The 26,709-nt window shown below is 37.4% G+C and overlaps 1 protein-coding gene across 1 annotated transcript in view; it reads left to right on the top strand.

Annotated features, from left to right (window-relative positions):
- Positions 1-852: 852 nt before the first annotated feature.
- LRGUK (leucine rich repeats and guanylate kinase domain containing) overlaps positions 853-26,709 on the top strand; it is a 100,109-nt gene continuing 74,252 nt past the window's right edge. Inside the window, exons 1-6 of the mRNA XM_069462310.1 lie at positions 853-1,143; positions 7,539-7,646; positions 9,965-10,046; positions 13,273-13,373; positions 17,153-17,234; positions 26,399-26,523. Coding sequence (XP_069318411.1) covers positions 853-1,143; positions 7,539-7,646; positions 9,965-10,046; positions 13,273-13,373; positions 17,153-17,234; positions 26,399-26,523 — 789 coding nt within the window. The remainder of the gene's footprint in view (positions 1,144-7,538; positions 7,647-9,964; positions 10,047-13,272; positions 13,374-17,152; positions 17,235-26,398; positions 26,524-26,709) is intronic.

Raw genomic sequence — 26,709 nt, forward strand, 5'->3', positions numbered from 1 at the left:
GCTTTTCTATAGAGCGTCTACTTTGCGGAGCTTAAGGCTATGGGATTTAGGTCACATAAAATCACACTAGCATAAAATCATGCTTTGTAATCTGCAAGAGTATCTTATAAAACTGCAAAGAGAACCTATGCAACAAAATTAAAGTAATTACCAATGCAGGTCACTTGACTAATGCAATTATTTATGGGATGCTAATAGCTTTTCAGAGGCTTTCAGATACAGTGTCAATTTGACAGCAGTTTTTTTTTTTTCTCTCTTTCTGTTTAGATTGTTAGACCACTGCCAGTTTTTCCTCCCCAAGGACATGGTTTATCATTTGGGGGAGGGGGAATGTAAATTACTAGCAAATCAGCTCTCAGATATCCTCTGGTAGTTTCTCTTTATTAAATCATAAGGACAAGAACTATGGCTTCTATTTCATTATGCACACCCTCATCTCCTAGTGCGCATAGACTTGAACTTCAACATTACTAGCTTTCCAATAGTAGAGACCTCAGATACTGCCAACGCACGACTGCGGAGAAAGGGCTTCGTGAATGAAGCGGGAAGAGAGGAGCACGTGCGATCCTAGCGCTGGATGAAAAAGCCCTAAGAGGGGCCTCAAGGTAGGGAGCAGACAGCTGGAGACAAAGAAAAGGCGAGTGGGGGATAGGGATGAAGACGAGAAAGACAAGCAAAAAGAACGGGCTAAACAGAGAAAAATAACAGAAAAGGCAGACAAAATGAAAAGGAAAGTCGAGCGCCAACTGCAGCACGGAGCAGCAGGCGAGCAAGCGCGGAGACTACAGCCCCCAGAACCCCTTGCGGCACCGGCTCTCCGGCATCAGTCTCCTAGGCAACCCGCTAAACAAGATGGCGGCCTCCAATAATGCTCCCCAAAGGTCTAGAGCTCCCTCTCTCCTGGGAGGCTTGGGCAGTTCACGAACTGCAGTCCAATCGATGCCGTTGCGCTCGGAGTCTCAACCTTGCTCATCTTTTCCCATGGGGCAAAAACCGAAAGGCACTTTCAACAGACCCTCCTCCTACCTGCTGCAGCAGATCATTCACCGCTACCAGGAGTTGGACACGGACGGAGAGGAGTACCGGGGCGAGGGCGAGTTGGAATCCGAGGAGTCCTCAGACTCCGAAATGCAGAATCTGGAGGTGTGCCTGTCCCTCTCTCGCCCCCCGCGCCCTCACCCCTCACTCTCTGGTTCCCTCCTCCAGCCGTCAGGCCCTGCTACTTCAGAGGCAGCTCCCCGACGCATCTCTCACCAGCCCTAGGCTTAGCCCACACCTTCCCGGGCTCTCTCGCCTCCAGGAACGCCTCTTCCCGACGACTCTGAGGCCCCTCTTTTCCTCTCATTTCTCTTACCTCATTTCCTCACCCCCTGCCTGAAATATCTCCAAACATCTCCTTTCTATTTCATTAACATACTTGATTTCTTAGGAGTCGAGTTACGCAGTGTCGTTTTGGAAAAGTATCTATATATTTGTATGGGAGTTATGGCTTTAACTTTTTCAAAATTATCCCTTGACAGTATTGTGAATAGGCAGGGCTCATCTTTGGCATCTCCAGCACCTGCTTCGCATGACTCTGAAGTACTCCAACATTATTCCCCAGTTCTAGTCCCTTCAGCGTCCTTCCTGCAGGGAGGAAAAAATACTCTCTTGAAATAATCTGATAAGTGCTTCCTCAAAGACTAAGTGACTTAAAAGTTTAATATTAATATATTACTTCTGCCAGGGGTAGATGCCTCATATAAGCAACATGCACACAGAACAGAAAGAAGCCACAGAATGTTCAAACAGTCAACTCACTGTGGAAGTTCCCAGCATTCCCACCTGTATTGCTTGGGGCGGTCAATTTGCCCTTCACATTACTACAAATTCCCTCTTTTCTACAATACCTAACTTCTTTCTTGCACTTATTATCATCCTTTTCCTTTCTTAGCCCATTGCCTGTCTTCTTGTCCTTTTCTACATCTCATAACATCACTTCCTGCTCTTGGCTTCTAATAAATTGTTTGCTTTCTTTCAGAAACATAGATTTGCATTCTTTCAGTAGACTGTTAGGTTTTTCTCTTTGTCTTGTCTCCCAGGTTTTTCTCTCCCCTTTCCGTTTCCTTCACAGTATAAATTCCTTCAAATTCTTTTCAGGAATATAATGTTTTCAATATCCTTATTCTGTGATATTCTTCTGGTTTTCCCGCTTGACATCTTTACATCTTTTCCCAGTCTCTTTTCCTCCTTGGTGCCAAACATGTTCTCTGTTATGCCTGTGCTCTTTCCCAAACTCCTTTCCTCATTTGTCTTATTTCTTCTCACTCTCCCCTTCCTAACCTGCAGCATTGTCTGTTACTCCAATTCTACATTTAACGATTTATACTCTTCCCCAACTTGGGTTTCCCTTCTTTTGTGATGTCCTCTGTTCACTTTCAACATTTGGCTCATTTCTTTCCACCCTCATCCCCCATTTTTCTTTCCTCTTCTTCTAATTCTTTCTACATGAGGTAGTTACAGTTTAGTTTTGCTTAAAGCTAACCATAGAAAGCTATTACTTCTGCCACTATCAGAAGTTAGAATACTATTAAACATTATTCTGTTCGTTAGTACTTCTTTTGTCTTTTGTTGATTTACTTTGCTACCTTTAAAAGTGACTATTGCAAAATGTCAAGCAGTGTTTTTGCAACTTTGAGATGTTTGTATGGTTTCCACCAGCTTCCACCCCAGAGGAATTCACAAATGAGCCACCAGCATACTTTATTATTGTAATTAACACATAGCTCTTCGGCTATGGGGTTCATTAGTACCATTGTTAATCTGTCTTCAGTATGCCATTAACAAACCATAGAAGAGGTTGACTTGAAGTAGTTCTTTTTGGCTTGTAGATGTGTGTGGAAAAAGTTTCATTATCTCTTCCATTTACATTCTAAATATTAATATTTATTTTGTGTTCTTACATTCTGTTTTGGCTTTCATAGTATTGCATAAATTGTAATATGCTGAATAAACTGAAAAGTTTCAAAAGGAAACATTTGGACATTCATGCTCAATGATTTATTTTTCATATCTTAGCATGGTTAAGATTTGCAGTGCTATGATGATCACAATGATTATTGAATGCCTGTAATGCAATTAGCCTCAAATCTCAGAAGCCCTTATGAATTTAAGGGAGGCAGTACAGACCAGCTGTTCAAAACACTGCCTTTGGATTCAAAGATTTCTATCTGATGCTTGGTTTAGCCTTTTGTTAGCTGCAAGATCTTGAGCAAGTTACTTATCCTTTCTAGGTCTCATCCATAACGTGGGAATTATAATAATACCTATCTCATAGGAGAATTGTGAGAATTAAATGAAATTCTATATGTAAAATGTTTAGCATAATATATTTTTGATATGATTACTAACAAAACATGTAATAGTAACTTACATGTTTTTGTCTGCTAACTACAGCCCATTAAGTGATTTCATTAATTTAGCCTTCATTGAACAAAGATTTATTGATGATTGCTATGTAGGAAGCACTTTTTGACTATATACAACAGAAGTGTCTGAGCCCCAAAACGGATGCATGAAAACTTTTTTTTTCCAGTAACCTAATGTGACTAATAATGCCTGCTTATGGGATGGTTATGAACATCAAATTTAATAAGAAACTTTATATTATCATTCTTAATATAGTGTCTGATACAGAGTAGACTCTCAAAAATTGTAGATATGATAAATAATAGCAACAGTAATGACAGAAGATGAGAACATGATTGAGGACAGACAAACACAGTCCCTGCTCTCAAAGTGAGATAAGAATGTGATAGTAATATCACATACTAAATCATAGTAATTCAGCCTCTGTAGTATGCTACATGGAGATGAGTACAGATGACAGCTCGACTGCAGGGATCATGGAAGACTTCAGGGAAAGTAGACTCTGGTCTGGGTGGAGAGGTGGTGTGCGGGCAGGCAGGCAGCTGCTTTTCCTGCTGATGAGTTGTAGGTGAGAGCAGAAGCAGCAGCCTAGATAGGGGCCAGATTCTGGAGGGCTCTGTGCTGTTGTAGGGACATGGACTTGAGTCTCTAAGCAGTGGGGATTGCTTTGTTGGCTAGGTGGGATTAGATTAGAGGATAGTAAGACAGAGACAGGGAGATGAGTGGGCAGACTCTAGCAATATCTAGGGGCAAGGGAGAGAGTCTGGATTAAGGCGATGGCAGTGGGAATGGAAAGGAAGCTAAAGACAAAAATATATTTAAGATATTTAAGATGGGACAGTTACTGAATATTAGACAGTTACTGAATATTAGACAGTTATTGAATATTAGAAGTCTAGGGTGACTACTAGGCCTATGGCATGGTCTGGGGAGATATGAAGGCCATTATCTACAATAGGAATCAGGAAAGATGGAGCCATGTGTTAATGAGTTGGATCTATAAACTGTAAGACTGGAAATCAGGAGGGGGTCTCATATTAGGAGACTCCCGCTGATCTCTTATTTACCACACTCCTGAAATTGCTTGTGGAATTGTCTGTATCCCAGACTGTAAATCCTTTACAGATAGGTACCATGTCTGTTTGCCTATTCACTTATTCACCATGTCTTATCCACTGAGCCTAGCATACTGGCTGGCATGGGCTAGGAATTCTATAAAGATTTTTTTCCTCAAAGGAATGATGAATATGATATAGTCCCTGCTTCAGTGCAGTAGTCGAATGTGAACTTGACTCAGGTTTGGGTATGGATGTGTGTAGTTGCAATCAGGGGACAAGTAGTCAGAGACTTGAGGGTAGGGAGAAATTGAAATTGCCCACAGGCTTCCCAGTAGGGAAGGAAGTATAGTCAGGAGGAAACAGACTCTGAGAAAGGGAAAGGTGAACAAACTGGAGATTTTGTTTTGATCAAAGAATAAGTTCAGTAGGTGCTAGAAAGGTTGATGGATGGGTAGTTGTGGGATTACACAGTGGAATACTGGGGATGGAGGTTTCTAGGGTGGAGCAGTTTATCATGATGACTAACTAGGTCCAGAACATGGCCCTGGGAATGGGTGGCTGAAGTTGGGTGGAAATCAAGTTTAAGGTGTCTGGAGTTGAGACAGTAAAGAAATGTGTGTGTGTGTGTGTGTGTGTGTGCGCGCGCGTGTGATGGGAGTAGGGGTGTTGGATGGTCATCCATAGGGATTCTGATGCCAAGATAAGGGGGGGGGGTTGTGAAGGTTTGAAAATGACTGAAGACCAAAAGGGGGAGGCATGATACTGCCAAATGGCAGGAACCTCAAAGAAGGTGTGAGGGGGTTGCTGTGCAAGAGTCTTGCCTTGGGAATCTGGGAAAATGCTGACAAGTGTGGCCTGTCTCCATGTCAGTGGCTACATTGAAAAACAAGCATCCACCTGCCTATAAGTAAGGATGCAATTCCTTCTTATCTCCAGGAAATGGAGGGAGTCAGGCGAACTTCAGAGGTCTAGGTGGAAAGTTTTGGAGGGAAGGTAACATTTCTCTACCACCATTCTTTCCTAGGTCTTATAATTTCTTAAAATTGGAATGGTATTTAGAAAAGTAAATGTGTTTCACTCATCTGTGAACAGGTTGATTGGTATAGATGAGGGAAACATTAAGATGTGGAATTTCTGACTTCATCAATTAGTAGTAACAATTGTCATTTATTGGGAACACTTGCTATGTTACAGGCACTGCGCTAAGAGTTTTGTATCTATTATTTTTTTTTTCTTTCTACCTAAAACATTAAAAAGGTGTAGAGGAGGAAAGACATTCTTTGTACCTTCCTAGCCTTGATAACCAGGTCTATACAATAGACTGACAACAGGCAGGTAATAGGAAAAAAGGTATGCAAACTTATTAATTTTTAATATTACATATATGGGGGCATCACAGGCATTAAAAGTGAATACCCAAAAAAGTGGTTAGATTTGAAAACTTATACACCATCTTAATAGGAGAAGGGGGAAGGGATGTAGGTCGCTTAGGGGAGAATAAATGCTTTTTAAGAAAGAGGGCTAGGCCCTTAGAAAAATAGATGGGAGACATGACAGTTTTTGACAAAATCTGTCTGAGTGTGGTATAGACTTCTAGACTTCCCTCCTCTGGTAAGAGTCAATCTTTCCTGTTTGATAAAACTCCCAGGGAGGGAATTTAGGACAATTGAGTTCCTTTTGGAGGAGCTGCCTTTAGGCAGATAAGGGGAATTCAGAGAAAGCCTCTCCTTGCATTTGCTGTTTTTCAAGTGCCTTCAGCTCAAAATAATCAATATACTAAAGTAACATATTTTGGGGTGACACGTCCTGAACTCCTTCATAGGTAATAACATTTTCTATTTATAGGTGAAAAATACAAGGCCCAGTGAAAACTTTACCTCCCCAAAGTCACACATCCAAAATGGCAGAGCTAGGGTTCAAGCCACACCTGCTCAATTCCAAAGCCCACGTGCTATCTCCATGCAGGTGATATTCGCTTCCCTGGGTTAGCAGAAATTTTGGGGGAAAGAAACTCTTTATAGTAGCACAAGCCTATATACATATATCCTCAGTAGCAAGAGCCTGAGCAGCTTTGTTGGTTCCTAAATTAACATAAAGGATTTGGAAAGAGGGTATTTTGCCGTGGTAGTCCATATGCTAGTCATGGTTAGTCATATCAGTGATGATGTGGTTACTGTACTTCATGTCCTTATGCTGATGTCAGTGTTAATATGCTGGCCATTATGGAGTTGAAGGAGGCACAAACAATACTAATCCACCTGTTATCTCTTTTGTCTGTCATTATTGGGGAAAGGACGTGTTGGGCTGCCATTAGTCCATGAGTTGTCTATAGACCAAGGGCCAACCTCCTTATGGAAACCATCATCATCCTTTTACTAAATCTTGTAAATATACTAAGTACTGGATATGAATCTAACAAAATTAGCCAGTAGGAAGTAAACTGAGGACCTGTTTTCTTTAGCAAAAGTACCAAATTTAAAGAAGCAATTGCCTTAATTTGATGTAACCATCCTTTGGAGTGTGGGCAAGCAGTCAAGTGTAGTTATTAGGAGAATTGCTCTTGGGTCAGACAGATTAGGGTTTTCATTCCAGCACTGTCACATACTATCCATGTGGTTTTAGGCAAGTTAACCTCTAAACCTCAGTTTTTCATCTGTAAAGTGGAGATAAGAACACCTACCTCAGGGCTGTCAAAAGAATTAAATGAGCTAGCTAATCCACTGAGAGCTCTTAGCACAATGCCTGGAATGGAGACACACTCAATCAATGGTAGCCATCACTGCTAATACTGATGCTTCTACTGCTACAGTGTTCCCTCGACTTTGACTGCCTAATGCAAGTGACCACCTGAAAGATCAGTGGTAGTGAAAGCACTGATTTGGGTAGATATTTATTTAATTATATATAATAGGTATATGTCCTCAACACAGAATTTTCTTTAGGGATGGTATATGTTGAAGGGCTGAGCTCCTGAGTATAAAATATACTAAAGATATACTAGACATGACAAGGTGGATTTTTTCTTTTCTGATGGGAACTCTTTCTTTGTCCACCTCTGTGGGTTTTTGTTAGGAGGAATTTGATGGGGTCCTGAGAGAAGAGGCCGTGGCTGCAGCACTCCACCAATTGGGACGCTCGGGCTCTGGGACTGAGCAGGTCTACCTCAGTCTAACTTTATCGGTGAGTATGACAAAATCACCTCGGCGGGCTACAGCTTGCTGCTGACTAAACCATATTCATTTTCTTTGGCACTCATAGCTTTTGTGGTGGCAGCAAATTTCAGAGCCTTGCATTTGATGGAGACTGGTGAAAAGAGATATTTATGTAAATATTAGACTTCAAAGAGCCCTGGCCAATCTAGTAATCAGCCCCTAGATTCCTTTGTTTTCATTCTCTTCACACTCTATTTCTTTCATCTTAAGTAGTCTATATTATAGTAATCAATGCTTTCTTTCCAGAAGGTTGAATTTGATTCTGTAAAACCAATCAAAGACTCTTTAAGAATTTTCCGTCTGATCAGTAGAAGCAGCACTGAAATTTATATCTGAATCCAAGGGAACGGAGCATTTTGATATTGACTTTAACCCCCTAAGTATGTCAAGAAATAAGTAGCTTTGAGCTATATCGTACTTTCCAAAAGATACCTATCATTAAAGAAAAAAAATCTATTGTTATTTATCAATTTTTGAGATTTCAATACTAGTCATAGAGTAGCACAAAATCTTGGCTCCAATTTCATCATAAGAGAGGCTATAAGAGCAGACTACTCAGAGTACTTAATCTTCTTGCCTTGTTTGTTTCTGTGTAGTTCTAGAAAAATAATTTAACTCTTTTGGCTTCCTTATGTTGTAAAGCATTAAATATTCCTTGGAGATCCATAGAATAAATGCAGATAACATAGGTGAAAAAAAAGCACATCGAAATTTTACGATAGCACCATGATTTGGCTAAAATGTATATAATTGATTATAAGACTGTTCTGTCTTAGATTTGAATTAGTACACTATTCAAGAAGCGTTAAGCTGTTTTCACCCATGCTGGGTCCATGGCGTGCCCTTTGAGGTCAACATATTAAGACTATAATCTTTTACTATTTTCACTTTATAACATTTTATGGATGACTCTGCCAGTCAGGCAATAACATACAGGGAGCATCCTGTATATACTGCACTATGTTAGACATTGGAATCTGGTATGTAATTCCAGCAGCCAATGCACCCCCACATACATCCCTTTCAATCAATATTCTACTTATGTACATAGTGCTATGCCTTAAATTGATCTACCCCTCAAAGCAATCCTCTAAATCTTATTTCAGCCAGATGGACTGAAGCTTAACTTATTTTGCCACTGACCTCCTTACATCTGAGATATTGCATGTTGAATTACTTTGCCTTAATAACCTGTCTTACTGAATACACTTTTTTAGAGTTGTCTGATTTAGTGATTTTTTCCCCCTTTATATCTTACTTATATTGCATGTTATTTTTTACTTTCTCTTATTACTTGTGTAGGTATCTTTTTTTCTACCAAAGTCATAAGTTTCTTAAGGGCATGGTATAGCTCTATTCCATCATACTCCTCATCATGCCAAGCACAATGCCTGTACATAGTAGATATTCAGTAAGTATTTATTACTATTATAGCAGTTTTCATTAAACAGTCATCATTATTCTGAATGAGAACTTGCTTATAATGATTCTTCATTGGTTGGCTTTTTTCTGACTTTGACATCACGACATAAACCAGTAACGTATGGTTCCATGGGACCAAATTCCCCCCTAACTTCACTTGAAGTTCATTAGAAGTTATTCATGGAAAGAATTTTGGACAAGGATTCAGGAGACTTGGATACTGCTTCTCTATCACTAACTTGCTATGTGAATTCAGGCTGTTTACATACCTCTCTGTACCTCACACTCTTCATCTCTGGATTGCGAATAATCTGCCCTACAGATTTCACAGGTGTGTTTGATCAGATGAGATTATTGTGAACGAGCTTTGAAAATGAACCCCATGAAAGTGTAGGTAGTATTGTTATTAATGATCTCCTGATCAGGTGTGAACCCTCTTTAAAATTTCATTTAAATTCTAGGAATTTGCTTTTTCTTTTCTTCTACTAGGTAAAGGCTTTGTCTGTATTGCTATTATCTGGCTTTTTTAAGAAAAATGTAAAACTCTGCTCTAACATCTCCATGAACACTGCTTTAATTGGCCTTTTCATGTTGTCTTCGTTCTTGCTAACAACACTAATTTTCTAAGCTATTATTTTCTTCACAGGAATGCAATTTTTTTGATGGGACCTGTAGTCTGTTTTGAGATCGTATTCATAGTAGGCTTCAAGATTTTGTTCTCTCACTTCTATATTTTTGAAGAAATTCTGGGTTTCTTTCCATCAACTATTCTTTCCAGATGTTGCAGGAAGGCTGAGTACTAATCTCTTAAAGCAATATTAAAGTCTTTTATATTAAAGTCTATAAAGTCTTTTTTCCCCTCAGGGTTGTGATTTAATTGACATTAACATTCTCCGTGGATATGTTCACCTACAGAAGTTGGATCTTTCAGTAAATAAAATTGAAGGTATGTAATTGTCATTCTAGATTGATCACTGAATTATTTTAAAATTTAAACGTTGCAGTTTGTAATACAGTTTAATATTACCAAACTTGATATAAGTAATTTGTGGATCAATTTACATATGGATCCTTTGCTTTCTATGCAAAAAAAGGCACCATGATTGATGAGTAAAGAAAAAGGCACAAGTTTGCAATATTATGATATGGTTGAGATGTACTCCACAATTTTTAAGAATATGAGATGGAATGTTTGCTTTATTTTTTCCTTTTAAGAGATTGATCATTACTTCTTCAATACTTTCTGAATGTTTGATGATTTCTTCTTTTCCCCTCTAATTAGTTGATACTCAGTGCAAATGAATTAGATTTTTTTTCCTTTACTGGATTATTTTCCTTATTTTGCTTTTGCATTTACATTTTAAACCTGGTTACCTCCTCTATTCTTAGTACTTGAGCACCAGGGAGTCACAAATTAATTTTTTTCCCTCTTTTTTTTTTGTCTTTATTTATTTAGTTGATTCTTTCAACTCTAACTTCACCATTTGTAGTTCTGTATAATGTATTTGTTATGACATCTTGTTCACATTTCATGAAATTAGTCCTACGATTGTCACATTTTCTTCAAAGCTTGATCCTTGTTTCTAATTTTCTGATCTTATTTGAAGTTGACAGTGTACAATGTTTTTCTTTATACTTCCAGAGAAGTAAGCAAATCATTACTTTTGACCTGCTTTCTTCACCAATAATCTTTCTACTTGTTTCTTTTGCCTGCCTTTTTTATGACAATTAAATGTTGCTGATATAGTCTTCTCTGTTTCATTTTCTGATTTTTTGCCCCCATATGACACCAATAATTAAAATTCACTCTTTTAATGGCTAAGAAATATTCTAGCCTGTTTTTACTTTGTAAATGCTGCTGTTTTTGAAAGACTTTATTATTATTTTTTTCTAGTTTTATAAAGCTTTATTATGGAAAATTATAAACATGCACAAATAGAATATTGGAATGAGTATTCAGGTTCAACAGTTATGACCTCGAGCCAATCCTGTTTCATCTGTACCTCCCTGCCCCCTTCCCCAGGCTTATTTTAAAGCAAATTTCAGATTATATCATCAGAAAGCCTTTTTTAGTGTTTCTGGCAGGAGCACTTTGCCTACTCCCCATCTCTAAGGTTGGTTTCATTTACTAGATAAGAAATTGCGGAGTGGTGGGAGGCTTAACAGTGCTTAGTGCTAACGACAAGGAAAGACATTTGGCTTCATACCTTTGCCACTTGAGCAGGGAGTCCACAGTTATGATCGAAACATTCCTCTGCAGCCGGATCGGTCTTCGTTAATCTTGCATGACTCATTTCATTAATTCAAGTGTTTGAGAGCCTACTGTGTGTTAAGTACATTTTTCTTTTGGTGTTGACAGTCTTACTAATGTTCTGATATAGACCAAATTTCAGCTTGCATCAGAATCACCTGGGGAGCCTGTTAAAACAGATCGCTCAGCCTCACCCTCAGAGTTTCTGATTCAGTAGATTTAGGGGAGGGCCTGAACATTTGCATTTTGAATAAATTCCCCGGATGAGTCTGATGCCGTTAATCTAGGATCACGCTTTGAGTACCGCTGTGGTAGACACGAGGAGCTCCTGCCATCTAGTGGATAAAGTGGGCACTGCACCGAGTAGGGACAACGGACTTGCTCAAGCTACAAGTCTAGCAACCCAGACCAGGGATTTTTTTCTGTTCAAATGATTTGGAAACATTGACTGTCTACAGAGTGTGAAATATACTTACCACCTCTTTGTCTCTAGCTAGGTACTAGCTGCTTCTTTTAGATAGATCTCCAGGGTACCAGAGTTTACCTGCCCTGAGAAAGATCAGCTCCAAGAGGGAGTCTGAAGCCCAGTGGACAGTAGAGTTGGGACCATCACTGACAGACATGTAGCTGAGCTCAGAAAGGACAAATAGATACGGACTGTAAAGCAATTACAGGTTTCTTCTCACAGGCAGCCTTCCTTGATTTGCTCATTAATTTCCACCTGTGTTAATGTCACCATGTATTGTCTCTCCTAGAACTATTTACATTTGGTAAAGGAGGGTATGGTTTAGTCCAGAGAAATAAAATAGAAATTGGTGGGAATTTTCTGGCTTTAGTGGCTCCTGGGAAGGAAAGATAGCAGGAAGCCCCCTCACACGGCTTGCCCCACCTGCTCCAGGGCAGGGCCCCGCTGCCCCGGCTGGCCTCCTTCTCCTGGCCCATGTGTCTGTGCCACCTGCGGAAAGGGAGAAGCACTTTGCTTGGCTGCAGATGTGGAGATTCCATTCTCCCACTAGGGCCATCCCCTCGTTCTATGATCTAGAATAAGAGAGGGAGACACTATTATCATTGCCGTTTTCAGGTAGAGAAATGAATTATTGGTAGAGACAGGGCTGCAATCCTTACTCTGTGAGTCTTCCTGATCCCTTCCCTAATTCATTCTGCTACATCGAAGTATGCCTGCCGTAAACTGGAAGAGAAAGGCAAAACAATACTTCACAACTTTTACAATTTATATGTAATTTCATTAGGAGTATCCTTTATTAGCCCAGTAGTCGTTTACTCAGTATTCAAAGTTCAGAATATATGCTTGGGATAAAATGCAAAACTCAGATACACTTTTGAGCCAATCCAGAGTCAAAGTAAAATAATAGCGATGATTTAAATTACTTCAAATCATTAATGAGATTTAGCATTAAGTCCAACTGAAAGAAAATTTAATTTACAACAAAGAGAGTTGCCGAATTGTAGCATTTCCAGTCTTTCTGAAAAGACCTAATTCAGTTGTTTAGAGGCTAATTATCAAGAGGATTATCTAAGGCTTTAGCTTCTCATCCTTTTCTCTAAGGCTGGCAAGTTTGGAAGCATTTGAGCATTAGCAGATCGTGGGAGAGTGAGCAGAGACATGGAAGAGGCCTCGGCCGTTGGTTACTTGGCTGTCCTCGAAATAGGGCAATGCAAGATGTGGGCAGGCCCTGGGGAATAAGGTTGAATTATTGGCTCATCAAGAGTTTTCCACACTTTTTTTTTTTTGTATATTTCACACAGTCCTGATTTTATTTATTGTACTTATCTGCAATAATTAAGATGTGCTTGCAACTGGTATAATTAAGAAATATACTGATGTAACATATGCTGTTTTTAATGCCTTTGTCTAGTTATTTTATTGGCTTACCTTATTCTGCATCTATTTCCCCCTCAGATTTGTCTTGTGTAAGCTATATGCCTTATCTTCTAGAACTTAATGCTTCTCAAAATAAGCTGACTACATTCTTCAATTTCAAGCCACCCAAAAATCTCAAGGTAGACTTTATTAATTAACACTATTTACAAATGTTAAGTGGTTTGCAAAGTGCATTCAATAAGCTAAATGGCACTCAAGTAGAGGATTCAGAGAGAATAACATATGGGGCAAGTAGTGTAAGTATCTGAAATGAAATAAAAAAGGCTTTGTGTATCATTTATTTTGGAAAGGGAGATGGTCTGTCAGCAGATAGTCTTTCTAGGAAGCTTTGCTCAAACCTAGTGTTCAAACCAAAGAACTTCCTTCTGTTCTTTCTTTCATTTGAATAGCAGTTACTATTGCACTTTTTGTTATAGCAGAATAATTTTATCTGAAAAATTTTATATCTGAAAAATCTATAAAAATTTTCCTCGAGGCTCCAACTTTGCCATTTTATTTATCCAACCTTTATCTTTTAAGAAAATAATGCTTTCAGATCTCCATCCACTTGCTTTTGCATTTCTGAAGCAGAAATAAACTACCTGTGAACTGCGGCAGCTGGAGCAGTTTGCTGTGCCCTAGAGTGGCCCATCTCCTGCTATAATGTTGCCCACATCACCTGTGGTTCTCGTGGAAGGAAATCCCCACCTTCTGGGTCTGGGGTGGGGCCTGAGACTGTGATTTCTAAATACTCTCCAGGTGATGTCATTGCCACTGCACTATGATCACACTTAAGTAGAGAGGTCACAGAGAAGTAGTTCCCCAAATTTTCTGCAAATTGGAAACACCTGGGGGAGTTTTAAGTCCTACTAATGCCTGAATCCACTGCCAGGGATTCTGATTTAAGTGGTCCAAGGTAAGTCCTAGGCTTTGGATGCTTTAAAAGACCCCCGGTCGCTCTAATTTGCTGACAAATTTAGGAACCATTGCCACAGAACTTGTGATTAGAGTTCTTCTATTGGACTCACATTTTTTAAAAATTTTATTTGTTCATTTATTTTTTTAGAGACACCATGTCTCCCAGGCTGGATTCGAACTCCTGGGCTCACTCACGTGAGCCTGCTGCCTCAGCCTTCTGAGTAGCTGGGGCCATAGGCTCACACCACTGTGCCTGGCTCTGGACTCAAATATAATATTTAATAAAAAAGTTATTTTAAGGAATGGACATCAACTATTGCCCTTTATTATCCTAGTTTTATTTTATTTACAAACTAAATTAACTTTGATCCAGAATACTCTATGGAGACTTGCACAAATATGAAAATCTGTCTGAAATCAAGAAGCTGACATTCCCTATACTGATAGTAAGACATCTTAATTTTTAATTTTTTTTCTGTTGTTTCACACCGCTCCATATTTATCATTAGTATGTTTTTTCCCTTTGAAGTTATAGTTGTTGCCAGGGTGACATTCTTTTGTGCAAATAAGCCACACTAGGTGCCTATTTGTACTCAGTGTGGGGCCTCATGGTCTCAAAGTTATCAGGAATTGTGTTTGCAAAGTTGTTTTCATTCTCCTTTGCTGTCCCATTGCCATTGGGTTTGCCCCAAGTCCCAGGGACATCAGTCATGGTAACAGCATAACCCCTACTCTGGGAAGAACTTTTTTCGAGTTTCTTCCATTCACATCCCTATCTTGCCCCCTCCCAAAAAATACCCCACAAACGAACAAAAACAAATCACATACCTCATCTTTAAGGTTCCGGAGCTCCTGGAGAATTAAGAACAAATATATTAGTAACTGCAGAGGAGTGTGTACCATGGGCCAGACTGCCCCCTGAGGCATTGCCACCCAGTGTGAACTCCGTGTGGCCCTGGGAAGGAATGACTGAGACCTTCCAGTGTTTTCAATGCATTATCTTATTTATCTTCCCAATAAAGCTGTGAGGCAATTGGTCCTGTACAATCTTACAAATAAATACACTGAAGCACAGAAAGCTTAAGTAACTTACTTAACTTTTGCTGGAAAGTGGCAGAACTGGGATTGAACCCAATATCTGAGACCCTCAAAGCCCATATCTTTCCAGTAAGTCAGGCTTGTGTACTAGGCCCCACCCTCTTGAGGAACTCTACTTCGTTTTCATTTAATATTTCTCTTCTCTTCTCTTCTCTACTCTTCTCTTTCTTTTTTTTTTAGACAGGATCTCACTCTGTTACTCTGGGTAGAATGCAGTGGTGTCATCATAGCTCACAGCAACCCCAGACTCCTGGGCTCAAGCGATCCTCCTGCCTCAGCCTCCCAGGTAGCTGGGACTATAGGTGTGTGCCACCACACCCAGCTAATCTTTTCTATTTTTTGTAGAGATAGAGTCCCTCTCTTGCTCAGGCTGGTCTTGAACTCTTGGCCTCAAGTGATCCTCCTACCTCGGCTCATTTAATATTTCTGAGTCTTATACCATCAACCAGAGAGAGCATGCATTTCTTAGACAGCAGGGACTTGTACTTACATGTTTTCTGTATATGTTAGAATGCTTTTGCTCTTAGTAGGTAAAAATGTTAATTTTGATTTGATGGGTTCTTCCTTGAAGCTCTGAGTTCTAATGGAAGTCAGAGCAATATCATAAAGCCTTTAAGGTCTCTCAATAAACCTAATATCATAAGTAAATAGAGGGCATGGTATCAGCTATAGCTCTGACTGAGGTGTAGTTAGATAGCCATCATGCTATGGCAAAGAATGAAAGATGTTGATCAAAAAATACCAATTCTAAGTAACCCATATAATGATTAGTTTATTTCTAGTACATTATTACTATATAGAAGAAAAAAGTGAAAGTTAAAATTTCATAATATGCATTTTATATAGCGTCATTTGTAATATATAAATTTGATCTGATTTTTTTACTTAACACTATTTTATTTGCCTATTTCTATTTCTTCACATGGTTTACAAACTTGTATTTTACTGTCTTCCTGTTGCTATATTATAATTAACTTAATCAGTTTTCTACTCTTGCCACTTGAGTTGTTTCTAAATTATTTTTTAGTATTTAGTATGTAAAGTTTTTAGTATTTAATGTATTTAAGTATTTACTGCATTGCTAAAATAATCTTAATAAATTTTGGGGGTGAAATCACTGTCTTAAAAGGCATGAGAAGATAGAATAGTGCTTATTATATAATTGCTTGACAGCTTTCTAGAAAATGATTATAATGTGCCCAGCAAGTTATCAATGCAGTGTTTCAAAAACTCAGATTTTTTTTCTTTTTGTAAAAAAAAATTATCTTTTGCCAGTAGGTGAATAATTAAACAAAATTACTTAATGTTTTTTAGTATCATATTTTTGACTAGGAACAAGAGATGTTGCTAAAAATGCTTTCCTCCAGTAGTCAATTTTGAGAAAGTATGTAAAGTTGAAAAAGTATGGCCTGAGGGATGAATAAGAAAGACTTACTCTGGCACTTGGGGAATGACATGGGAAAATATATTGAGATAGGAATAGAAAAGGCACAGAAAAGGAAATAAGATATGCCCATAAACTAAGTGAATCCAGTTTACTGGGCATAGAGAAAATGAAATGGTGGTAGGTAAGGGTGTAATTGAAGTAAATTCTGAAGGAAGATTAAGAAGGTTTAAAATAAATACTAAAAATGGAGAGAAAATTTACAGAAATTGAAAATGTTTAGATTATTGGGAGAATCTTGTGGGCAGTGAGGAAGGGGTTTTCTTCTTAATATCCCTCAAAGTTGACAAAGATCCCAGTTAGAAAATGATTAAAGATGAATCTTTTAACCTTAGTATACTTTCAGTAACAAATTCTAACTTGGCATCCAGAAATACCTTTTTCTTGTACAATTAATTATTGTGCTGCATATGAATGAAAAAATAAAGTATAACATATTGTTCTTTTTTTTCCTGCCAGAAGGTGGATTTTTCCTACAACCAAATTTCTGAAATGTGTGATCTGTCGGCATATCATGCTCTCACTAAACTAATTTTGGACAGTATCCTTTGAATGAGTAAAGAGAGGAAAATGAAAATTAAAGGGTACATATTAAAGAATATTTACCAGATTACATAGAGTAGTACCAGATAAGTAGTTTACTAAAGATGTGTGCTCATTTAAATGATTAAGAATTGATTTTCACAAAATGAGGAAAGATATTTTGTTTGCCAAGGAATAAAACTGTGAGTCAAAGCTTGCCAAGAACATCTTACCCCTGAAAAGCCAAGACAGTCATTTTGCTGTTAAATGTAGACTTATTCTTAATTCTCAAACCAGAGAAGTTCTGTTTTCATTAACTACTTTCTTCAAATTTACTTTAACTCTTTCCCTATTTTATATAATAAACTTAGCATTTGGAAATTCAGATATGGTCATAAGGAACATGAGTGAATATTTTACAAAATAGTTTATACTAAGTTCCCTTTAAATAGCAAGACTTTCTAGTATATTTGAAATATGCTTTCATTAGAAAAACAGCTTTTGATTTGCAGTCAACTTTAGGAGCACATCTATTTCATGAGCCAGGCTCCATGTAAACAGAGTAGCTACTTTAAAGGCACTGCGCTCCAATTTCTAGAGCCTAAGGGGCTAACTGGGGACCTGCGTGCGTTTAATGAGCTTGAGTCTTTTCTGTACACCAGAGACTGATGTTCTCTGGGTGACAAGAGAGCAGTGCCTTCTCTTTCTCAGTACGGATCTTTCTATCCACCTGAGGATTTTTCAGGGCAGAACGGAGGATGATTTGATGACCCCTGGGTGCCTCATTCCAGGGATGTGGCAGCAGCTAGTATGCACTATGTTTATAATAAGGCTGACACGGAGGGAGAATGGAAGATGCGTTTTTTGAAAGCATATTCTGTAAAAGAACTGTTTTTTCATAAATGATAGAAAGCTTAGAACATAGCACCACTCCCTTTAGAACTTATGTTTGAAAATGAGCAATTAGTGGACATTTAGATGGTGCTTAAATGAGCAAGTTCTCCTGATTGTAGCCTAATAGAGAAATGAGAAAATGACCACAATGAAATGTTTTGATGACAAACTAGAAGTATTTATTTTAGCAGCATTTCTCTGTAGAATTTTCACTTCATTACTTGACTGTCATTATATATTGAGTTTGCAAAGAGACAGTCTGACAGCCCAGAAGCTGTCTGGCTCAGAAATCCACTCATCTTAGGCTGTGTAGAAGGGTGCTGCTCCAGGAAGACCACCAGCAGCAGTATCTCCTGGAACTTCTCAGTAATGCAGATTCTTGGGCTCCACTCCAGCCCCATGAAATCAGAATCTGCATTTTGACAAGACCCACTCCTCTAGACAATTTGAGCATACATTAAAGCTTGAGAAACACTGAGTGGTCTAGAAGTCAGCGGCCCCCCAAACTCCTTGCTAGCCAGGAGAGATTTGACAACCAGTCCCCTGAATGAGGAAGGTGACAGTCTGGAGGCTGATATGGAGTGTTCTGCCTCCCAGAGAAACATTCTCCCACGTACAGCATGGAATTGCCAAAGAAAACAACTCCACAGTATTTGGGACTCAAAATACAGTTTAAAACATTTCCGGCCGGGCGCGGTGGCTCACGCCTGTAATCCTAGCACTCTGGGAGGCCGAGGTGGGCGGATCGTTTGAGCTCAGGAGTTCGAGACCAGCCTGAGCAAGAGCGAGACCCCACCTCTACTAAAAATAGAAAGAAATTATATAGACAGCTAAAAATATATATAGAAAAAAATTAGCCGGGCATGGTGGCGCAGGCCTGTAGTCCCAGCTACTCGGGAGGCTGAGACAGGAGGATAGCTTGAGCTCAGGAGTTTGAGGTTGCTGTGAGCTAGGCAGACGCCACGGCACTCACTCTAGCCTGGGCAACAGAGTGAGACTCTGTCTCAAAAAAAAAAAAAAAAACATTTCCATCATGAGTCTTAGCTTCTATATAAATTTAGATTTCCATGTAAAAAACTAAAGTATTATGACTTTGTAAATGTCAAATATCATGAAGAAAGGAATTAGGGTTTTTTTTTCTTTTAACTTGACATTAGATTTAGCAATTGATTCTTATCACTGAAGTATAAAAAGCTGTAATTATTACATCAAAACCAACTGAAATTCAGAAGATGGTTATATAATTAGAGTGTAACATGACACCATTCCTCACCTGCATTTTTTAAAAATATAAGACAAGTAGCCAAAACAAACTACCCTTCATAGACTATTAATGAAATAACTTCTTGCGTATCTTACAGTTTTGAAAAGATAATAGGCTAATTTCTAAACAGTACTAAATATGCCTCCTCTTTTATTCTGTTCAACCATATATTGTGCGTGATGCAGGTGGTGGAGTTTTACAAATTTTTCTGGACAGCTGAAAGTAAAAATGTATCTGACAAGATTATAAATTAATCTATTTAGGGGAAAAAAGCACTAGATGAGATTGTTTTTTGAAAAGACTAAAAAACTTTAAATGAGAATAAAAGGAATTTTAAAACAGCTTTTATGCTAGTACATTTGGAAGCTCAGATAAAATGGACAAATTCCGAGAAAAATTTTACGCATCAAAACACTGATTTGGAAATAGAAATCCTGAGTAGTCCTGTAACTATAAAAATAATTCATTATAAATTAAAATAAACTAAATGTAAAAATTAAAAATCTTCCTAAAAAGAAAAAAACCCAGACCCAAACTTTCAAGGACAGATCTTCCAATAAAGAATAAATTTTTCAAACATTAAAAATAGAAGGCATATTCACAATTTATTCTGATGAGTTTACTTTGATATCCAAACCAGATAAGGAACTGTAAGAGAAAGGAAAATGGCAGGCTTATTTTACTCATGATGTAGTTGTAAAAATCCTAAACAAAATATTAGCCACTGAATCTGACAGGGCTAAATAATATACTATGACCAAATTGGATTTTTCTCAGGAATGTAAGGATAGTTTAATATTAGAAAATCTATAAATATCATCAACTATATTAACAGATTAAGGGAAATAAACCTTATGATCAATGATCAATAGCTAGAGAAACTCAATAGATATAGAAAATTTAATAAAATCCAATACTCTTTCACAATAAAAACTCTCAGTAAATTAGTAATAGGGAATTTCCACAACTTGATAAAGAATATCTATAAAAATATTTGAAACAAACTTTATCCTAAGTGGAGACATGTTCTAAGCATTTTCCTTTAACATTGGGAACAAGTGAAGGAAGTGAAGGGTACTCACCATTGCCATTTCTATCCATCATTGCCTTAGATGTCATAGCCAGAACCATAAAACAGGAGAAAGAAACTAGAGGTCTAAAGATTGGAAAGGAGAAAATAGAAGTTATTCTTTGCAGATGACATGTTTCCCTACAGAGAATGCGAAAAACAACTTGCAGTAAACTACTAGAAACAATAGAGTTTTGAGAGTTCAACAAGGTGGATAGATATGACTTTAATAAACAGAAATTATAGCATTTCTCTATACCGGACACAAGCAATTAGAAAATACAAATTTATTTTTTTATTTTTTAAATTAAAATTTTTTAGAATTTCAAAATATTAATGGGGTACAAATGTTTTTGTTACATGGATAGCTTTATCATGCTTTAGTCAGGGATATAAGTGTGCCTATCACCTGAATATTGTTCATTGTACCTGTTAGGTAGGTTTTTACCCCTCCTCTCCTCCTCCTGCCCCCCTACTTGATTTCTAATGATTTCTAATTAGAAAACACAATTTTAAAAAGAGACACCATTCATAAGAACAATAAAAATGAATCTTATTATAGGCGAATAAGACCTGTGGGGGGAACATAATAACACTTTATGGAAAAGTATTGAAAGCCTAAATAAAGAGAAATATGTTCTATATCCCTTGATAAGAAGATGGGCACAACAAATGATATGAAAAAGAATTTTATGGAAAATAAATCAGATAAAGCTGATAAGCATAAAGAGATATCAACTTCATTTATATTCAGAGAAATGCAACTCAAGACCACATGAGATACTGTATTATATCCATTCAATTGACAAAATTTAAGAAATCTAAAAATATCAAGTGTTGGAGAACACGTAGATCCAGAGGATCTCTTTTTACTCTGTTTATGGTTATGAAATTAGTTTAACCACCTTGGAAAACAATTTTATATTGTAAACTTGAACATCCAAGTTCACTATGACCTAGTGCTTTCATTCCTACATGTGGAAAGTTTAGCATACGTGTACATAGAGGTTTGTGTAGGAATGTTCATAGCAGTGTTGTTGGTAATAACAAAAAATTGAAACAGCCCAAATGCCCATTGATAAGAGAAAGCATAACTTACTGTGTACTCATAAAATAGCATATCATATAGTAGTGAAAATGAATGAAATATATCTATATACAGCAATAAGGATGAACTTTAATAAAAGTAAATATAATTTAGGTATAAAACTAAAGGAGGAAGGGAACAAAAAAGAGAAAATTGAGCATATGAGAGGGAGACACAGGATTCGACAGGAGAGATGTGCAGAGGTAAATTTAAGTTTTTGCTAATGTTCTACTTCTTGGGCTTTGCTAGTGGGTAGTTTCAAGAATGTTCATTGTATTTTTAGGAGTAAATAAAAGCAGGCCATATGTGGGCCAATGATGAATCAAGAATTAAGCTTAACCCAGTTCTATGTAAACATTTAAACACTTGAAATTTTAAATTAATTTCTTTGAACATGATTATATAAAATAAAAATGAATCAGTTAAGTTAATAATACTAATAATGTGATTGTAATAGATTATATTAATACTTCAGAATGAATTGTTAGCTATAAGATATCAATTTTTAATTTCATTTTATGCTATTTTGTCCTTCCATATGTGCATAACTGATGATTGATTGATAATTACCCTAAATTGCAAGATGATAAACTTTGCCACATTTAAGTAAATATATTTATTCTTAAGAAAGAATGCAGTTGATTCTTTACCTATAAACATTGACAGAATAAAAAATTTATAGAATTTTAAATCCAGACAGGATTTTAGAGATCATCTAACGCTAACTATTATTTTACATATTTTATAGAAGAGGAAACTGAGACCCACAGAGGGTCAGCAGCTTGCCAGAAATTATTTTGGTAAATGGTTAAACTGAGTCTAGTCTTCTGAATCCTATTGTTTTTTTCCCATGCTGCAATTCATTGAGTAATTACTACTTTTATCATATAGCCATTTAAACTGTATGCATGTTTCATTTCTTAGAGAGATTCACTCTTACAGTGAAGAACATTTTTCACTGGTAAGGTGATATAGATCTTTCAGGATTGGTTTTGATTAAAGCCATCATTGCAACTCTCTCCACTAAGAAAATTGTGATGGATTTCCTACTTATTTCTCAGTAACTGTTTTGTATACACCTGAACCATATTTTATGGTTGTAGACAAATGAATAAGATTGAATACTGAACTAGTGAATAATTCACGTCAAGCATTGTGAACTACTGACAGCATCGCCAAAATATAAAAATATATTGTTGGGCTTTTCCCTGGTTGCAAAGTTATGCTGAAGTGCCACAGGGTTCCTTCATTCAGTTTCGACAAAGATCTAAAATTCCACTGTAAAAGATTTATTCGCAGAATCGCAAAAGTTTAGAGCCGGAATGCAGTATGATGATTTTGAGTTCTTTGAGTCTCTTTCCCTTGATAGTGGTCTTTTAAAATTAAAACATACCTAAGAGTATGTTTTATTTAACCCAGTAAGCTAATTCATTGTAGTAGTTTAGTGTTTATCAGATTATATTTCTTCTTATTGGGAAGTCCCAAGACCTATGAAAGAATAATGTTAGGAGGAAAGGCAAGTATTGTTTCATGAAGGTTCTTAAGAAAACGGAGAGGTTTGGGAGATAAAGGTATTCTCGGAGGCCAGCTGTGAACTCAGAGTTCCATGTGGCCTAGTCCTGCACGTTGACCGTCAGAGTTGCTGCCAGGCACACGCAATGTGACTGTGGGAGCAATTAGGGGGAAAAAGCTGCTGTATCACTATAAAAATACTCTTTACTCAAGAGCTGGATTAATTTATAGGGCCTGAAATTCCTTGACATTTAAAGGAAAGTGACAAGTTGGGAAATAGGAGACAATTTTTCTGAAATGAGCATATTTCTCAACAGAGATGTTCAGTCAATTCCTGACCCTGTGCTCCAGCGCTGGGAGTGGCTGTTGTACCTGCGGGAAGCGCGGCTGTGACTGCAGTGAGGCACCTCTGCTGCTCCCGCTGTTTGCCCTTGCAGTGCTAATTTCAGAAAACATGGCTAGCTGTAGTAGTCGAAGCTAGATGTACCAAGAGAACTGTGGTTAGCCTCTAATGTCTTGGAAAATTGCTGGAGACACAATAAACAAGCTTTCCTTTTCAGTTCCTGACGTATCTCTTGATAGTTCCAGGATCCCTGTTTTCTAGTTTTCTGATCCTCACCTGCTTCCCGTGGGAATGCTTCCTGTCTCAGCTATCCACAAGCACCTGTTTACTCTGCCACCATTCCAAGTATCTTCATCTTGGTTGGAGTAGAGCGTCCAGGACACTGGTGCTCCTGAAGTAGGACCTCAAGACCGTTGCTCTCTTGGCTAAACTGAGATAGATGGCCATGTGAAGTCTTCCTTGCCTAGTCTTTGTTGCCAAAGTTGCCTGCTCCCAGGGTATTTTATTTCATTGATGGCTGTGTGAGATAGTTTAATCTCCTATTTCCTATATTCACCTTCGTTTTTTGTTACAGTCTCTATTGACAAAGATCTGGTCTTTGTTCTAGTTCCAGAATAATTATTTAAACAGTCCCCCAAAAACGGAGGCAGAAAAGATAGTATTTGTGAACATAAATGTGTATTTGTAGGGCTATTCTGGCAGGGAGCTTTATGGCAATAGATTTAAAAATTCATATTGACAACAAACAGAACTGTGCTTCAGTCCAAGGATTGAACCTGAAACCAATGTGGAAAACCCAGAAATATCTGGTACATTTAGCAATATATTTTTGTCTATTATCCTTATTTACTTCTTTCTCTGGCCTAGATCTTTGTAGATTCAATCCCAGCCTTGAATCTTCCATTTCCATACTATTGGCCAAGAGGTAGAGGGCATGATCCCTTAGCCTCATGTGATTGTAATTTAGTAATGGTATCAATGCCTTATAATCATGAGGTGGTTTATGGTTTGTGTAGCTCGCTTTCTAATTTTTTTCCCATGGCCTGACTTTTGGCCCTAACAGCAGCCTGGTGTTATGTCTGCTTTATAAATGAAAAATCTAGCAAATAGTAGAGTTAGAATAATCACAAATAATTATGAAGCAATATATATGTTTTTGTGACATTTATGATCCATTCCTTCGTCTTAAAAAATTTCTTTGAGTCTCTGATTGGTGGAAGGAGAGAGCTGGAGGTTAGAGGTTGATCAGAAAAGGTTTTGAGGAAGAAGAAATGGTTTGTTTAGCGTGGAGACCAAGAAGTGGAATTCCTGTGGCATATTTACAACTATGATAGACATTGCCAAATGCCTCCAAAGTGGCTATATCATAATGAAAGCTCTCACCCAGTAGCATAAAAATAAATGTTCTTTAAAACCTTTTACTTTAAAATGTTTGCTAAGCTGATGGATAAAGAATGGCATCTTATCTTAATTTGCATTCTTCTGACTACAGGTGAAAAGGAACATCTTTTCATATGTTTATTAGCACTTGGATTTGCTCTTCTGGAAATTGCCTGGACGTATTCTTTGTCCATTTTCTATTGGGTTGTCTTTTTCCTATTGATTTATTGTCACTTTTAATGTATTCTAGGTAATAATCCTTTGTGCTATGTGTATTGTGAATATGTTCTCCCAGTCTATCACTTTTACTTATTCATGTAATTAAAAAGTAATAAAAATAATAAGAAAATGAGAGTTAGCTGGTCAAAAAGAAATATTTAACATATTGGTTTAATGTTAATTTAAAAAAAAAGAAAAGAAAAAAAGTGGAATTTGGAGTTAAGTCCTGAAGAAAGGTTATAGTTTAGAAAGGAGTAGGAAAGCAGTATGATAAGAAAGTTCCTGATACATTCCAGATCTATTGAGAGGACTGACCTGGCAGAAATAGAGAATTCTCATTGGATTATAATGAGGATGAAATTGGATAAATAGGTTTTGCTTATAGTGAGGGGCCTTAAATGCTAGCATGAGGAATTTGGAATTCATCCTATGACAATTTTTTAATTGAAAGATGATATCCAACCAATATTTTCAAAAAATTAACCTGACTATGGTGTATCAGATGACTTGAGGGCAGGAAGCAGTAGATAATTATAGGTACATTAATGAATAAAAGTGAATAAAAAGGAAGGGAATAATTAAGGAGATGTTTTAAAGCAAAATGTGCCAGGTCTACAGGTTATGAGTGGCTGAGAAATAGCAATGTCATACGTTGCTTGAGAGGGAAAACTGAGCTTTGATGGGGAAATGACATTAAATCCTGGAAACTGGTCAAAGTGGAGACAGAGGGAGATGAGTAGAATTGGTGACTTTGAGATTGTGATTTTAGGTAAGGACATGGATGGAACACAGAAGATTGGTTAGAATTTTAGCAATAAATGAAAACTTAATTAACAGATGAGGAAATTAAGGCAGAGTTTAAGCCTCATTTATTTTAAAGGAGAAGACAAGCCAATATAGATAGAAATAAAGGGCTGTTCCTCTCTATGACAGGGTATTGGTCATTTGCTACTGTTGACGTCTCTCAGGCTGTTACCCTAGTTAGGAAGATGACAAAGCTTGGTATGTGTTGCCTCTGCAACCCTCTATGCAGAAGCCCTGCCTGTGGGAAAGCACATGAGGGTCTCATGGAGACCATTAACTAATCAAAAGAAAATAATACCCTGCCAAGGAGGCACCTATGATCCACTGTGGTTTTCCTATCCATACAGATTAAATGAATCACATATGAATGCAAATGCAACCAAGCTACACCTTTAACAAAATTTTTTTTTTTCATATAGAATGTAACATAACCTAACATATTCTATAAGAAAAAATATATTTCAGGATTAATGTTTATCTCATATTGGATCTACAACACTTTTGTATTTAAGCTGTGGTCTGATTTGTCTAGTGATGATTTAACACTGATTCTATTTTTCTTTCAAAATGTTTTTAATAACATTTTCCTTAAACGTAGTCATGGTATATAGGCAATGAGATAGAAGAAATCGATGGCCTAGATATGTGCAACAGTCTAACTCATCTGAGTTTGGCCAACAACAAGATCACAACAATTAATGGCTTAAACACATTACCAATCAAAATACTTTGTCTGGTGAGTCTAACCAAATGTTATTCTTGGAAATAGTAGTTAATGTTTTAGTAAATACATAAATTATGACCTTTTAGGATTTTTCAATTATATAAAGAGCTATTTCCTTCATGAAATGTTATTGTCTTCAGCTTTATTTGCTTCTTTCTATATCCATGTGTGTCTGTGTGTGTCTGTGTGTGTGAGAGA

The sequence above is a fragment of the Eulemur rufifrons genome, chromosome 29 (genome assembly GCF_041146395.1).
Source record: "Eulemur rufifrons isolate Redbay chromosome 29, OSU_ERuf_1, whole genome shotgun sequence".
Lineage (NCBI taxonomy): Eukaryota > Metazoa > Chordata > Mammalia > Primates > Lemuridae > Eulemur > Eulemur rufifrons.